Below are 13,818 nucleotides of genomic sequence, written 5' to 3'. Positions count from 1 at the left end.
GGAGGACTGAGGCATCGCCCAAACACCTTCACTGGCAAGTTGTGGCAGCAGGGGGGGAACAAGCAAAGACAATTTATGGAAAACAGCATGTCTTCGTATGAATCTATTTTGTATGGTCTTTGATGATTGTACAGTAGATACAAGTACATGATGCGACAAGAACTTGTCCAAAGCTCTCGCGGGACAGGCCTTGTAATATATCACACAGCCCCAGTTGTCGTCCCTCGTCTCACTTGGACAGGAACTTCTGGAACGCCTCCTGCTCAATCACCACGTTGCCCACGGACCGCAGCTTCTTGCGGCCCTCCTTTTGCTTGTCCAGCAGCTTGCGCCGGCGCGTAATGTCGCTGGCGTGCAGCTTGGCCAGCACGTCCTTCCTGAACGCCTTGAGCGTCTCGCGCGCCACAATCTTCTTGCCCACCGCGGCCTGGATTACCACTTCAAACATCTGCCGCTTGACGTGCTCCTTGAACCGCTCGACCCACGCCCGCCCCAGCCGGTCCACCTGCGACAGGTGCACCACCCGCGCGATCGCGTCCACGGGCTGCTTGTTGACCAGCAGCTGCAGCTTGACCAGTTTGCTCTCGCGCCACCCCGCGTCCTCGTAGTCGAGCGTCGCGTAGCCCTTGGTCGCGGCCTTGAGCTTGCCAAACAGGTCGTCGACCAGCGAGGCCGTCGGCATGTGGTACTTGAGAATAACCTGCATCCCGTGGAAGATCTCCAGGCTCTCCTGCTCCCCGCGGTACGACTCGCACAGTTCGATCGCCCGCCCAATGTACTCCTCGGGCATTGTCATCGTGGCGAGCACGTACGGCTCAAAGTACGTCGCCCCGTGCACCCGGGACGAGTCGTCGCTGTCCGGGAAGTCCGCGGGGCTCTGCAGGACCTCCTCGCGCCCGTCGCGCCAGCGGACCTTGGTCTGCACCGCGGGCTCCGTGATGATGATGCTCGCGCCGTGCTCCTGGCGCAGCCGGTCCTGGAAAACCGAGCAGTGCAAGCTGCCCAGGAACCCGAGCCGCCAGCCCGCGCCCAGCGCTTCCGAGTGGTCCTTGTACATGGTGACGCTGCGGTCGTTGAGGACAAGCTGCCCGATGCTGTCGGCGAGCTTGCTGTAGTCTGACGGGTCCGTGGGGAACGCGGCCACAAACACCATGGGCTTGGGCTCCTCAAAGCCCGGGTACGGCTCCACCACGCCCTCGCTGCCGACTGTCGTGAACGTGTCGCCAATCTTGGCGTCCTGGATCTTCTTCATGCCCGGGTTGAAAAAGACATAGCCGACCTGGCCCGCGCGCAGGGTCGACTGCGGCACCTGCGTCGGGTACCGGATGCCCACTTCGCCAACGGTGTACTTGTTGCCCGTGGCGAAGCTGACAATGTTGTCGCCCGCCCGGACCGTGCCTTCGAAGATGCGCACGAGGCACACGACGCCGCGGAAGTTGTCGTACCACGAGTCCACGAGGAGCAGCTTGAGCGGCTTCTTCTCGTCCCCTGTCGGTGCGGGGATGCCCTCGACGATCGCGGGCAGCAGGTCCTTGACGTTGAGCCCCGTTTTGGCGCTCACCCCGATCGCATTGCTCGCGTCGAGCTCAAAGGTCGACTCGAGCTGGTCCAGCACGCGGGGCACGTCGGCGGCCGACATGTCGATCTTGTTGACGACCGGGATGATCTTGAGGCCCTCGGCAAAGGCGAGGTAGAAGTTGGCAACGGTCTGCGCCTGGATCCCTTGGCTGGCGTCGACCAGCAGCAACGCCCCGCCGCAACTGGCATACGACCGAGTGACCTCGGCGCGGAAGTCGACGTGGCCCGGCGTGTCGACCAGGTGCAACAGGTAGTCAAGCCCGTTGTGGTTGTAGATCATGGTGCACGTCTGGGCTTTGACCGTGATGCCGCGCTCACGCTCGACCTCGAGGGTGTCGAGGATCTGCCGGTTCGCCGAGGAGGAGCTGATTGTGCCGGTGATCTCGAGCAGGCGGTCCGATAGAGTCGACTTGCCATGGTCGATGTGGGCGACGATGCAAAAGTTGCGGAAGCGATCGATGGGGATTGCCGCAATGCGCTGCTCGAGCTCGGCCGGGGACGGTTTCGCCGCGGCGGTCGTATTCATGCGCGTCTGACCGAGTGGTTTGAATAATGTGCAATCCTTTAGTCTGTTTGTGACCCGACACAATGTTGCCCGAGGTGTTGCCGTTGATGTTGTTGTCCTGTGCTGAGGGAGTGACGACTGGGCCAGGGCGATGCCGTACTGCGCGGCACGGCGCGCCCTGGCAACGGCATTATAACCAGTGTGCTGCCGTGATACATGGCGCAGGCATGATCGTGCAAGGCCGACTGCCGGATCTAGCCTCACACCCATCCATGCGACTGCTGAGCTGGTCGATTGTGGTGGTCGCTGCAGGTCATGGTGGTGAGGTTTTGGTGGTGTCTCTCCTCCGTCAAAAAATTAGTGGTTCCATGCCATGGTGGGCGGTTTTTTACTGTGCCTCGCACGGTACTGTCCATTTCTCTATGCATCATGGGTTTGAAGGCAGCGCCAGAACATGCCCAGTTGTATTCCTGCATCGGTAGCACGAAGCGTTGCGAGCTTGTCGGCTTCAACATTGGCATGACCGAAGCATCCTAGAGCGGCCGTCCATGACTCAAAGAATGTTTCCCAAGCAGAAAATGAGACCTGCACAGTCTCGACATCGGCAGTGAACCCTGCAACAGGCCGCCATCACAGATCATGCATGCATGGGCACTACAACTTGTTCCCTCCGGTGATGACGCTCTACCACACCTGTCTGACATGGTCAAATGACTGCGTTTTGTCTCGCTAGGGAGACCACATCGCTTGAGGCAATATGCTATGCCCTGCGACGCATCCAGGGAAACATTACCGGATCGGAGTCCATTGAGGGTCGAGGGAGTCAGGCTTGTCAAACAAAGGGCGTGACGCAAGGCGAGCTTGTCCGATTAGGCTTGTCCCGGGAATCAATCGCTGGCGACGGTTCTGGAACTTGCTGGTCTTCAGCCATTGAAATCTATGCCCTGTATATATCGAGGTAAATAGACCCACGGAACATTAGGTTCGGCCCAGTCAAGTCTCGCTTTCTAGGCGTTGTGCCTGTTACTGTTGCTCTTGAGTTCCCCACCACGACCATCCAGCGATTGCCAAGCCCATTACTCAAGGAGAGCCAGTAAACTTTTACATACCAGAAAATTTCGCACAAGTCAGAGCTCTCGCCCTTTCTTCAGTCATTTCATCAGAGTATCAGCAATGACTGTGACTATACCTGCCAAGCGGGCATTTATCATCCGCCCAGCGCGGCCCGCCGACGCCGCGGCCATCGCCGATCTCGGCGCCCACACCTTCACAACAACCTTCGGGCACTCGGTCACGGCTGAGGAGTTGCAGGCTTTCCTGGACGAGTCGTACACCACGGCCGCCATAGAGAAGGACCTCGAAGACGCAGACCGGGATGTCATCGTCGCCGTCGACACCGACGAGGACAGCAACAACAAAACCAAAAACAACGGCGACAAGGTCCTAGGTTTTGCCTATCTGACCCGCAATTCCGTAGAGCCCTGCCTCGCGCACCTGTCGGGCACGGCCGAGCTGCAGCGCATCTACGTGCACCCGGCGGCGCACGGCAAAGGCGTGGGCAGTGCTTTGTCTGGGCGGATCACGGCCATGGCGCGGGAGCAAGGCTTTGACAAGCTGTGGCTGGGCGTGTGGATGGAGAACTACAAGGCCATCCGGACATACGAACGCTGGGGGTACCGAAAGGTCGGACACCACGACTTCAAAGTCGGACCGGTGGTGCAGACGGACCACATCATGCTCAAGGAGGATTTGTCGTCTTAAGGGCGAGATGTTGACAAGCAGGAATGCACTTAATGAGGCGCAATTGGTGTTCTTAATGAGACCGGAATAGAATAGAGACTAGACACTCCAACAAGAGATAGAACGAGCAACAGCCAGCACCCAAACCCTTCGATAACCTAGAGAGAAGCCTCAGAATCTGCAACGGTATACCTCTGTATAACCACTTTCACCAATCGCTGTGATGGATGATTTTCGAGATTTGACATGTGCTACTCCTGCACACTTGTGCACAGTGCGCAACCTATTGGTACCGGCCTTTCGATGCCACGACTTGCCCGAAGCAGTAATCATTAGCACTGTATCCGCAGGGGTCGTCACCCCGCGACAGCGGTCCCTGGAGCTTGGCGCAAACCAAACAAATCCACGGCCACTTCTCCAACCATCACCAAACATCAATCCAACACAACCTCAGCCGTTTCCAGTGCGCATGCCACCAACCCACGAGCTTCGATCCCACAACGGCAGACCCCGATCCGCGCCACAATACACATAATCGCAACCGATCGTCACAGCAGCAGCGAAGATGTCGTCGTCCGCCGCAGCAACGGAGAAGGACAAGTCCAAGGTCCACAAGCTGTCCCTCAAGGGCAGCTCCAAGCTCGTCGCCGAATTCGTACGCCGTCCAACCCCCCGCGGCTTCTCTTGGTCGCCTGAGATGCCGCCTTCCCATACTGACTCGTTGTCTTGGCTGAAACCAAATAGTTTCACTATTCCATCCACACAATCCTCTTCCAGCGCGGCGTGTACCCGGCGGAAGACTTCACAGCGTATGTGTTATCGAAGCTTGCTTTCAGTACCCAATCACGAGCACAACGACAAATACTGTTATGTCACCTCGGCAGAGACACAGCCCTACCTCTCAGATATATCGCTAGCAGTCTTGCTAACCTGTTCGTCGCTTGCACAACAAACAGAGTCAAGAAGTACGGCCTGAACATGCTCGTCTCCTCGGACGACCAAGTAAAAGCATACATCAAGAAGATCATGTCCCAGCTCGACAAGTGGATGCAGCACGGCAAGATCAGCAAGCTCGTCATCGTCATCACGGACAAGGACACAGGGGAGCACGTCGAGCGGTGGCAATTCGACGTCCAAATCTTCAACTCGAAATCCTCGTCGTCAAAATCAAAACCAACCTCCTCCTCGTCAAAATCATCATCGTCAGAAAACGCCGCCCCGCAGGCCGGACCCGGCTCGACATCTCCCGACCCCAACAAGACCGAGGCCGAGATCCAGGCCGAGATCGCCGCGCTGTTCAGGCAGATCACCGCGTCCGTCACGTTCCTGCCGCAGCTCCAGGGCGGGGACTGTACGTTTAACGTGCTCGTCTACGCCGACAGCGACAGCGACGTGCCTGTCGAGTGGGGCGACAGCGACGCAAAGGAGATTGTCAACGGGGAGAAGGTCCAGCTGCGCGGGTTCAGCACGTCGAACCACCGCGTCGACACGCTGGTGAGCTACCGGCTGGGGGAGTGAAACAGGTGCGAACCCGTGCGCGCATGACCACATTGAGGAGTGGAGAATAGATCTTGGTAGTGAGGGTGGTGGTAGTTGTAATCTAAGTGTCCATGGGCGCGGGCGGAAAAGAGTGCAAGTGATGATCATACCCTAGGGTATGGGACTGCATACGGTGCGAGCTAGAGCCCAGCACGTCCATGGCACGCATCAGGCTGCATGGCACACTGCTGCCTCAAAGTTTGTACTCGGGGTGAAACACTTGACCGAGAAGCGGCCGGATGCAGGGAGAAAGCTTGACATCCAGCTGAGTGAAGTCTCCCTTTAGACAGGCGACATGGCCTGGAAGCGCCAGGCATGCACTTTCATGATCGAAAGCGATGTCGACACACTCATGCACAACCTAGAGAACAAACATGAAAACATCCTGTGTCAATTGCTCACTCCACACCATGCATCTAGAGATATGCTACGTTTTGCTGAATGTCACAATAAACCCCGCGAAATCTACTCTAGTGAGCCCATTCTGTGGTATGCAGTAGCCTTTCTCTAGTCAGAGGTTGATAGTCTACCTTGACTACAAGCCCGGACCGAATCTTGCCTCTAGACCCGCTGGAAGAAATAGACATAGGCTGTCTTCTTCATCTCCTCTACGTCACCTGCCTCAACGACCTTCTCGTCGTTGAACAATACCCACTTGGGGTCAGTGACATCGAGGATCTTGCGAATGAACGCGACGTAGTGACTAATATGCCATGTTAGCACCATCTCGAAGCATCTGACGCAACGCATGGCAGACTTACCCTGTGTGAATGCTTGTGCCCTTGTGGCAGACGATGCTGCGAAGCTGAAAGTTGGCCGGGAGCTCAGCACTGCCAGCTGGACCCGCAGCCTCCTTGGGTGCGCTCGAAGCCTCGGCAGCCCCATCATCAAAGTCTCCCTGGTCATCCGGGTGACTAAACACCCATTCGACAGCACGCTCCACGTCACCGCTCGTCTCCTTGAGCGCCTTGCGCGCCTGTGGCACGCTGAAGCCCATGGAGGTGAGCATCTCAATCTTTTCCGGCGAGTCGTACGCAGGCTTCGAGCCACTACCGCTAGTCGCTTCGAGTTTGAGCGGCTCGTCAATGTCCGGGTCCTCCATGTGTCCGAACAGCCACTCCATGGCGGCGTTTGCGTCGGAGTTGCCAGTCGCGTGCAGAGCCTTCTCGCACCGGTTCCGAGGAAAGCCCATGGCCATGAGCCCGTCCAACGCAGTCTCATTGGGAACAAATGCCGGGGCCGAGGCGGTGTCCTCTTCAGGCAGGAGCTCTTCACCAGCCTGCTGGCCACTCGAAAAGTACTCGTCTAGCGGGAATGGATCATCCCCAACAATGACAGGGACGTCGACCTTCCGTGGCACCCAGTTCTCAATGGCCATCTTCCGGGCGTTGACTATCAGAGTGGTCGGGAAAGTCTTGAACAGCGAGCGCTTGGTGAAGCCATCCTTGCTGTCACATCCCGCACACGTCAGCTCAACCACCTCCTGGCCGGTGAAGTTGTCCAGGCACTGCTTCAGTGTGACCGGCTTGTAGGTCTCCCCTTCGCCCTCCACCGCCGGCAACTTCTCGAGAGGCACATCAATGAATATGCTGTCCTGCTCCACAGACGTGTATCGCACCTTCTTGCAGTTCAGGCACTGCAAGCGCTGCTCGAGAACAAAGCGGAACGGCTGTGTTGGATCTCCCAGGTTGGCGGGGTGTTGTGACCGTGTGATGAGCTTGATGAGGTGCTGCAGAAGTTCAAACGCATCTTGCTGGCGCATCGTCGAGAACTCCGCGTGGCCTCGTCCTATCAGGTGCTTGAGCATGCTCGGAGCCAGGCCCCGCTGGTGCGGAATCTCGGGGTTGTCTTCGGAAGCAACAACGTCCGAGTCGGGCTTAGAGTACCGTCCAGACAAAAGTCCGTCACCAATCTTGCGCAGTTGGGTCTCCAGATCCTGAGCTGGGTCTGGCACGATCGGTAGGTCAATCTCGGGGATGTTGTATCGTTCTTGGAATGCCGGCAAGTCGAAGAGGCACTGCAGTATACTGGCGAGGTAACAGCTGTTGCCCAGATTCTTCAGGCCGGTAAGTCCGGGGCCGAATACGGGCTGCAATATTCTGCCGTCGTCTGTGGTCATTGAGAACTCCCAGCGAAGGTTTTGCTCAATCTGCATCTCTGTCAGACTTTTCTCGGTCTTGATCTGCTCCGATAGAATGATGCCCCAGTGCGCTAGATGCGATGCCAAGTTCTCGTCAACTCTCTCCTCATCACACTGGTAGCAGTATACGTCGGCGGTTCCCTCTGGCGTGATGGAGCCCAGTTTGACTGCTACGGCGTGGCCAGACTCGGTTGCGTGTGCGAGGCCGTGGGAATTGCCACCAACGCCTCCGAACTGTGCACGACCACAGCCAAGGTTGCCACACTCGAGGCAGAGCCAGAGGTTCTCCTTGAGATCGCATTTGGAGCAGTGGCCAAGATCGCTCTGCAGCTGCCTAGCCTCGTGCTGTTGCAGGAGTAAGACGTGCTCGCATGATGCCAGCTCTTGCTCCCACGCCTTGACCTCTTCCTGCCGCGAGAAGGTATTGGCCTTGAGGATGCCTTCCACGATCGGGGCGAGCTTGGGGCTTGTCTTGTCGAGCTCCGTTGAGCACTCGAGGCACTTGACGGTTGTGTGGTAGTCGTAGCGATCGGCCTCGGTCTCGGCGGCGATGGCAAGCTTGGTCATCTTTGCTGGTGGTTCATCTTTGACAACGTGCTTGCGAGTGCGGCGTATGTTGAGGGCGAGCGGGTGGCTCCTGGTGACATGGTGTAATTGTGAGTGTGTTCGAACGCCAGTGCATCCGCCGTTGAAGCACTGGAGGCATACATCGAGACCGGAGGGCTCGTCCTGCGCAGGGTAGTCAGAAGAGCGCAATCATAAGGTAAAATCAATAGCTTAGCTTACAATCGAGTCGAAGCATTGTGTACAGTCCTCGCGATACACGGACTGCGAGGGAGAGGGCAGGTTGAGAGTGGTACTCTCGAGATGTGGGCAGGCCATGTTGCCAGTTGGACGCTCACGAGATGATGGTGTACCGTAGCTGTGTCCGCCAACGGCAGTGATATCGACAGCCTCGTGGTGGTCGTTTGCGGTCGAGAAAAGTCCTTGCGGCGATGACGAAATATTGCGGTCGTCGATGAGCAGGGTTTTGCAGGCGGGGGCGCCACAAGGGTATCGTGATGCTGCAGAGAGCAGAATTATCTAGATGTGCAGCTGTGCTCGTGTCCCCGGAGTACCGATGTGTTTCTAGAATGGTCCGTGAGACGGATGTGGTGGTGCAAAGCCGTCAGATGGCAGCCTTGCTGTACGCGCAGGCACCCAAGCCTGTGAAGCTCTCCCCACAGCCGACAAGGCAAGCTCCACCAGCGTTGACGTCGGCGGGGGGGCGCGGGCGGCCACCGCGCAGCGTCAGGGTCAGGACCCCGCTTCAGCTGGCGGAAGCCACCCTTGTCAGCTGGCCGGTCTCAGGCACGCCGCTCATGCTCGTTTAGAGACCGCGCTGGGCAAAGAAAGCAAAAGTTGTGCGGCGAGGCGTTCAAAGCCATTGTCGTCGTTGAGCTACTTCTCGGGGATGGCGTCTTGCAATCCTGACTGCAGCCACGAAGTTGGGACAAGCATGGCCGGGGCCTACAAGGGCCGACTCGAAGGGAACTGGGTTTAGACGATGTGACGGTGGCCAGCACATGTCCCGACTGTGCTTCAACATGGAGGCGGAAACAAGGGTGGATTCTTGTCGTGATTGGATGACATCTCTCTGTATCGTCCGCAGATGATTTTCTGCGACCACAATGGGAGATGTACAATGGTGAAAAGCCACGTCCACCCATGCGGTGCAGTTGGGCCAGCCCTTTGCTTTAAGCGGACCTCAAGGTTCTCCCATCTCAGAGAGGCATAAAAGTCGATACTCGACTGGAGGAGGGCTGTGGTCATCCATCGTTGCACTGGTCAGTGTTTCGCAGCAACTCACAGGCAACAGCCAGCCAGTCAGCCAGTCGGCAGTGGTTTGTCAGGCGACCCCAATAATTAGCCGCACGCTGCCGGCCCCGGAGATGCAGACCAACGAATCTCGGTCTGCGAGCATCCGGGATCTGATAAGCGGCCTGCCTGGGCACGGCAAATACAGTGTGCGGCCGAGCCTCCCCACGGGAAACTCGCCCGCTTGGCGGCGCAGACGTCCAACTCTCTGGACCCATGCGGGCTGCTTCTGCTGGGATTTGTTGACTCAAACGACAAAAATATAACCGCCGCCATGGAAGCTTCATGAGTCTGCAAAGAAACCCGATGACGACCGCCTCTCAGGACGTCCTGGTAGAAGCATGCAAAAGCACATTGGCAAGTACCAGTGCACAGTATGATCAAATAAGGTCACACTATCTCCGAGCCCCCATGCCGTTACATAAGCCCGGGTTGCCACAAGCGCCGAGATCGCCGCGGGCTGGGTGCGGTGCTCGCACTTGGGGGTGGGCCAGTGCCCGCCCGCTCAGCACTTTTTTCATTGGTACTGCCGCACCTGCGAGCCATCACCACCCGTCAATCCGACGCAATCGCTGCCGCCACCCTGCGCTTTCCCCGTCTATGACCTAACTTACCTCCGCCAGCTCCCTATACCTCTACAAATCCCATCTCTCTCAACCACCTGCACTCACTGCACGACCACTACAATCATCACCACCCACAGCAGCCAGCAACAGACGATCGCCATCAAAGTCATCACCGCTGTCAACGTCATCACGGTCCTCCACCCGCGGTGCATCGTACCATCATCAGGCCATCCGCTGTGCCTCTACATATAACCATCCGGATCCACCACCACATCCCGCCCAAAATGTTCTCCAGGACACTCGCAACCACCACCCGCCGGGTCATCGCCTCGTCTGCGCCCCGTGCCGCCCTGAGGCAGTCTGTCGCGCCCGCTGCCGGGCCTTCCGTCGCCGCCCGTCGCTCCTACCACGAGAAGGTCCTCGACCACTACAACAAGCCGCGGAATGTCGGATCCATGCTCAAGACCGACGCGGACGTCGGCACAGGCCTCGTCGGCGCCCCGGCGTGCGGCGACGTCATGAAGCTCCAGATCCGCGTCGACCCGTCGAACAACACCATCTCCGACGTCAAGTTCAAGACTTTCGGCTGCGGCAGCGCCATCGCCAGCTCCAGCTACCTCACCGAGCTCGTCCGCGGCATGACCCTTGACGAGGCTGGCAAGATCAAGAACACCGAGATTGCCAAGGAGCTGTGCCTGCCTCCTGTGAAGCGTGAGTTTTCTCAAACCCTTGCCCATGTTTTTCAATATTTCATATTTACTGACTTGTTCATGCAGTCCACTGCTCCATGTTGGCCGAGGACGCCATCAAGTCTGCCATCTCCAACTACTACACCAAGAACCCGCACGCCAAGAAGACAAACCTCGCCGGCACCGAGGCTAAGCTGCCGACCGCCGAGGCCGCCACTGCCTAAATTTGTCTCGCTTAGTGGTTGAAGGATGGTGACAATTCGACACGATTGAATTTTTGAAGTGCGTGGACGATTCGACAATGGCAGAATGAAACGAGGACGGCGCATGCCAGCTTTGCGTTTTATCGTCGCGGAGAGATTATACCCAGAAAAGGAGAAAGGCGAGATTGCTAGGCCGGAAGGAGATTACGAAGTTTCACGATGTTGAAGCAAGCAGAGGGCAGGTTGAACAAACCGCATTGTGGGCAAGAGTACAATGAAGGGCGTACTCCGTGCCATCAAGTTTTCAGCAAGGCGATCAGGCAATGGTCTGAACAGATTGCGACATTTTGCGGCCGCCGGGTTCTCTTCGTAGTATCACTATTGAGAATGAAAATGTATTATATGTCATACTTGTCCGCCCTGCATTTTCAGGTGCTGCATCATCCATTACGAGTCGGGCCTGGCTCAACCCCTGAGGGACATTTCGACAGGTCGGTTCATAGTATATCCGCCAATTTCAGCAGCAAGGCCAGACGAGGAAGGAAGCCAGTGGTTCGGCCGATGTCGACCTAGGGGAGACATGTGTAGCTGCCATCAATCCTAGCTACATCGACCCAAACCACAAGTAGCCCCTGACTACAGCGACAACGGCCACATCACCGCCGCCAACAGATCGTCTGTGTTTTCACGCCCAGAAGGACAAGCCGCACGGTTTAAAATGGCAGTAGGGAGAGCGAACATGCCCGGTCTCCGGCCCAGATTGGCCATGGCGCTCACCCGTCGCCGGCTGAGGACCAGTAAGAATCTCAAAAACGGTACATTCCCCACGAGTATCGGCTTTCAAATACGGTAAATACACATATATCATGAGCCGTCATTAGAAAAAGCGCACGGATAATCACCATGGCGCGGCCAGCACCAGCGATGGAGTCTACAATCTACATCACTACCGACGATAATCGAGCAGCAGCCCGGTGATGCCAGTCGTGTTGCGCCATCTCGTGCTTGCCGTGCTGGCTGCTACGGCCTTGGTGGGTGCTTACACGGCCTTGCTCGTGCCGCCGATCGACGGCCTGTGCGCTGCGATGGACTTTTACATCGGTGGCGGGTCTGCTGTCCTTTTATCCTCTTTTTCTTCTTCCTTCTTGTTCTTCTCCCGCTTCTCCTCATCTTCATGGCTCTCCCCCCTCCAGTGCTACGTCGAATGCCGACACGGCTACAACTGTAGCGCCGGCGGGATCCGGGCCTTCTAGGTACCCCGGGTACCCCTTACTGCCGCTGTACACGGGTAACCCCGTGCTGGACGGGATCTTGCCCGTATACGGTCGCGTTCTTTTCTGCGCTGCTTGATGGGGCTATTCTGTCAAGGTAGAACATTTGGTTTTCAGGATCTGAGGCATGGCGCAACACGCTGGGGTGGTAGTGCTGTAATGCTCCTCGAAGGGGGGTTGAGGAGGGAGATTACGGAAAGGGTAGCGGGCTGGTGGGTTCTTCTTTTCTTGCCCTGATTTGGTTTTTAATCTTAGCAACCCTTACCTTTGTTTATGAGTGTGTTTCTGAGGGTGTGTATCCTGTTGGAGTGAAATGGACATCAGAATATTATTTCGAAGAGTCCTGTTCTGATACATGAATGCTTTTTGGTCAAGTATATCCGCCCAGGGCGTTTACCTTAATACCGGAAACTCTGACGATATGTGATTACTGATAACTGATATTCAGGACTGTAACGTTCACCATGCCTGTCCAGATCCTGTCCTACATGGTCACCCAGCCGATCCGGGCGATTGTGTGCTTATACGTACTCAGCTCGCCCGTCGCTGGTCCTGCAACAGCAACAGGAGCAGCAGCACCTTCTTTCCCCGTCGCTTTCACGCTGACTTACGTCCTGCTAACAGTACCAATGCTTCTCCCCTCGCCGACGGTGCAGGCGGCGTGCGAACATTACCAGGTGGATTACCTCTGGCAGGCGTTTCCGCTGTATCACTTCCTTGTGCACTCCGTGCTGAGTTCAATAGCAAGGCTTGTGTTTGGGCCGCTTGATCAGTCGTCCACCATGAACAACAGCAGGAGCAGCAGTAAAACCACCACGGCAATATCAGAATCCAGGGCGTATCTCATCCGCATCCGACGCGTGTACATGTTCATCACGGCCATGGGGGTCGCAGCGCAGATCCCCATGCTGGTTGGCTCTGGTCCTTTTGCCAGACTGGTTGTTGGCAGCCGCGGCAGCGCGGGGCGGCGCCATCCGAGACATGGTGCCCGCTACCACTGCCGCCGCCGCCGTCAGCCACGAAGCCTATCTCGGCGGCAGGAATGGGCTCTATCGCCCGGGTAGCAACATGAGCGAGAAGAGCAGTCTCACTCTCCGCTCCATATTTGTGCCCTTCTCACCATCTGCTGGCCCTCCCGACCGTCGAGACGGACAAGCTCAGTCCGGCGACCTCGCCCCTCCAGGGGTGCACTTCCTACAGTGCGACATATACCTGGGCCGTGGAAGCATGCTGCTCTGGGCGGTGTATTCTGTGCAAGACGATAGCAGTGGGTACGAATAGAGATGAGGGCGGTGGTAAGGGCTCTGGAGGAAGAGAAGCTCGGGCTGATGATGTCCCGGACTGTCCAGCGTCCTGGGTCAAGCTGCTGCATGGTTTCCTCTGGAATAGGGACGTTGCTGCTTGCCAGGCTTCAGAAGAGGATGTATCAGAAACAACAGGCCAGAAATGATGTTGAAGGATAGGTACCTGCCTGGCCAAGGCTGGATTGTGTCGGGGTGACGAAAGGGGCTTTTGCTCCTGGACATCTTTGACATAGCACACAAAAGTCGGCAGCGCAGGGTTGCCGGACCGTTCCGACGACTAATTCACTTTTGCTTATCTCGACCCGCACACAGACAGAATGAGAATGGAGAAAGTGAGACATTCCGTGCTGCCAGACGTGCATGAGGCTCCAATCAGAGATGGCTGGGGCTTGTCGGGCCCTTGCGAGTTGTCCGAAGGTGTTTGCG

The 13,818-nt window shown here is 57.2% G+C and overlaps 5 protein-coding genes across 5 annotated transcripts; 3 read left to right on the top strand and 2 right to left on the bottom strand.

Moving 5' to 3' along the window:
• Positions 1-229: 229 nt before the first annotated feature.
• B0I36DRAFT_243267 (GTP-binding protein lepa) lies at positions 230-2,104 on the bottom strand (the record flags this gene model as incomplete). Its single annotated transcript, XM_046149974.1, has 1 exon — positions 230-2,104. One exon carries the CDS (start codon positions 2,102-2,104, stop codon positions 230-232), a length of 1,875 nt encoding a protein of 624 aa, XP_046012358.1.
• Positions 2,105-3,256: 1,152 nt separating this feature from the next.
• On the top strand, positions 3,257-3,844 carry B0I36DRAFT_348879 (acyl-CoA N-acyltransferase; the record flags this gene model as incomplete). Its single annotated transcript, XM_046156734.1, has 1 exon — positions 3,257-3,844. One exon carries the CDS (start codon positions 3,257-3,259, stop codon positions 3,842-3,844), a length of 588 nt encoding a protein of 195 aa, XP_046012357.1.
• Positions 3,845-4,250: 406 nt separating this feature from the next.
• Positions 4,251-5,768, top strand: B0I36DRAFT_267133 (mitotic spindle checkpoint component mad2). Its single transcript, XM_046151225.1, has 3 exons — positions 4,251-4,478; positions 4,568-4,632; positions 4,780-5,768. Exons 1-3 carry the CDS (start codon positions 4,389-4,391, stop codon positions 5,339-5,341), a joined length of 717 nt encoding a protein of 238 aa, XP_046012356.1. The 5' UTR covers positions 4,251-4,388; the 3' UTR covers positions 5,342-5,768.
• A 155-nt stretch (positions 5,769-5,923) lies between these two features.
• B0I36DRAFT_373896 (ubiquitin carboxyl-terminal hydrolase) lies at positions 5,924-8,384 on the bottom strand (the record flags this gene model as incomplete). Its single annotated transcript, XM_046160235.1, has 3 exons — positions 5,924-6,065; positions 6,124-8,231; positions 8,289-8,384. 3 exons carry the CDS (start codon positions 8,382-8,384, stop codon positions 5,924-5,926), a joined length of 2,346 nt encoding a protein of 781 aa, XP_046012355.1.
• A 1,825-nt stretch (positions 8,385-10,209) lies between these two features.
• B0I36DRAFT_242761 (iron sulfur cluster assembly protein 1, mitochondrial precursor) lies at positions 10,210-10,838 on the top strand (the record flags this gene model as incomplete). The annotated part of the gene is made up of 2 exons (XM_046149933.1): positions 10,210-10,636; positions 10,702-10,838. The coding sequence occupies 2 exons, from the start codon at positions 10,210-10,212 to the stop codon at positions 10,836-10,838; spliced, it is 564 nt and encodes a 187-aa protein (XP_046012354.1).
• Between the last annotated feature and the right edge of the window lie 2,980 nt (positions 10,839-13,818).

This window comes from Microdochium trichocladiopsis (genome assembly GCF_020744255.1).
Source record: "Microdochium trichocladiopsis strain MPI-CAGE-CH-0230 chromosome Unknown B0I36scaffold_5, whole genome shotgun sequence".
Classification (NCBI taxonomy): Eukaryota; Fungi; Ascomycota; class Sordariomycetes; order Xylariales; family Microdochiaceae; genus Microdochium; species Microdochium trichocladiopsis.
The sequence above is the reverse complement of the archived record's forward strand: the minus strand, read 5'-3'. Positions and strand labels throughout refer to the sequence as shown.

Excerpts from the sequence above, each read along its gene's own strand:
- B0I36DRAFT_267133 (XM_046151225.1), top strand. The coding sequence starts at position 4,389 with ATGTCGTCGTCCGCCGCAGCAACGGAGAAGGACAAGTCCAAGGTCCAC. Across the intron at positions 4,479-4,567 it reads CCAAGCTCGTCGCCGAATTC|TTTCACTATTCCATCCACAC; the intron begins GTACGCCGTCCA and ends GAAACCAAATAG. Across the intron at positions 4,633-4,779 it reads CCGGCGGAAGACTTCACAGC|AGTCAAGAAGTACGGCCTGA; the intron begins GTATGTGTTATC and ends CACAACAAACAG.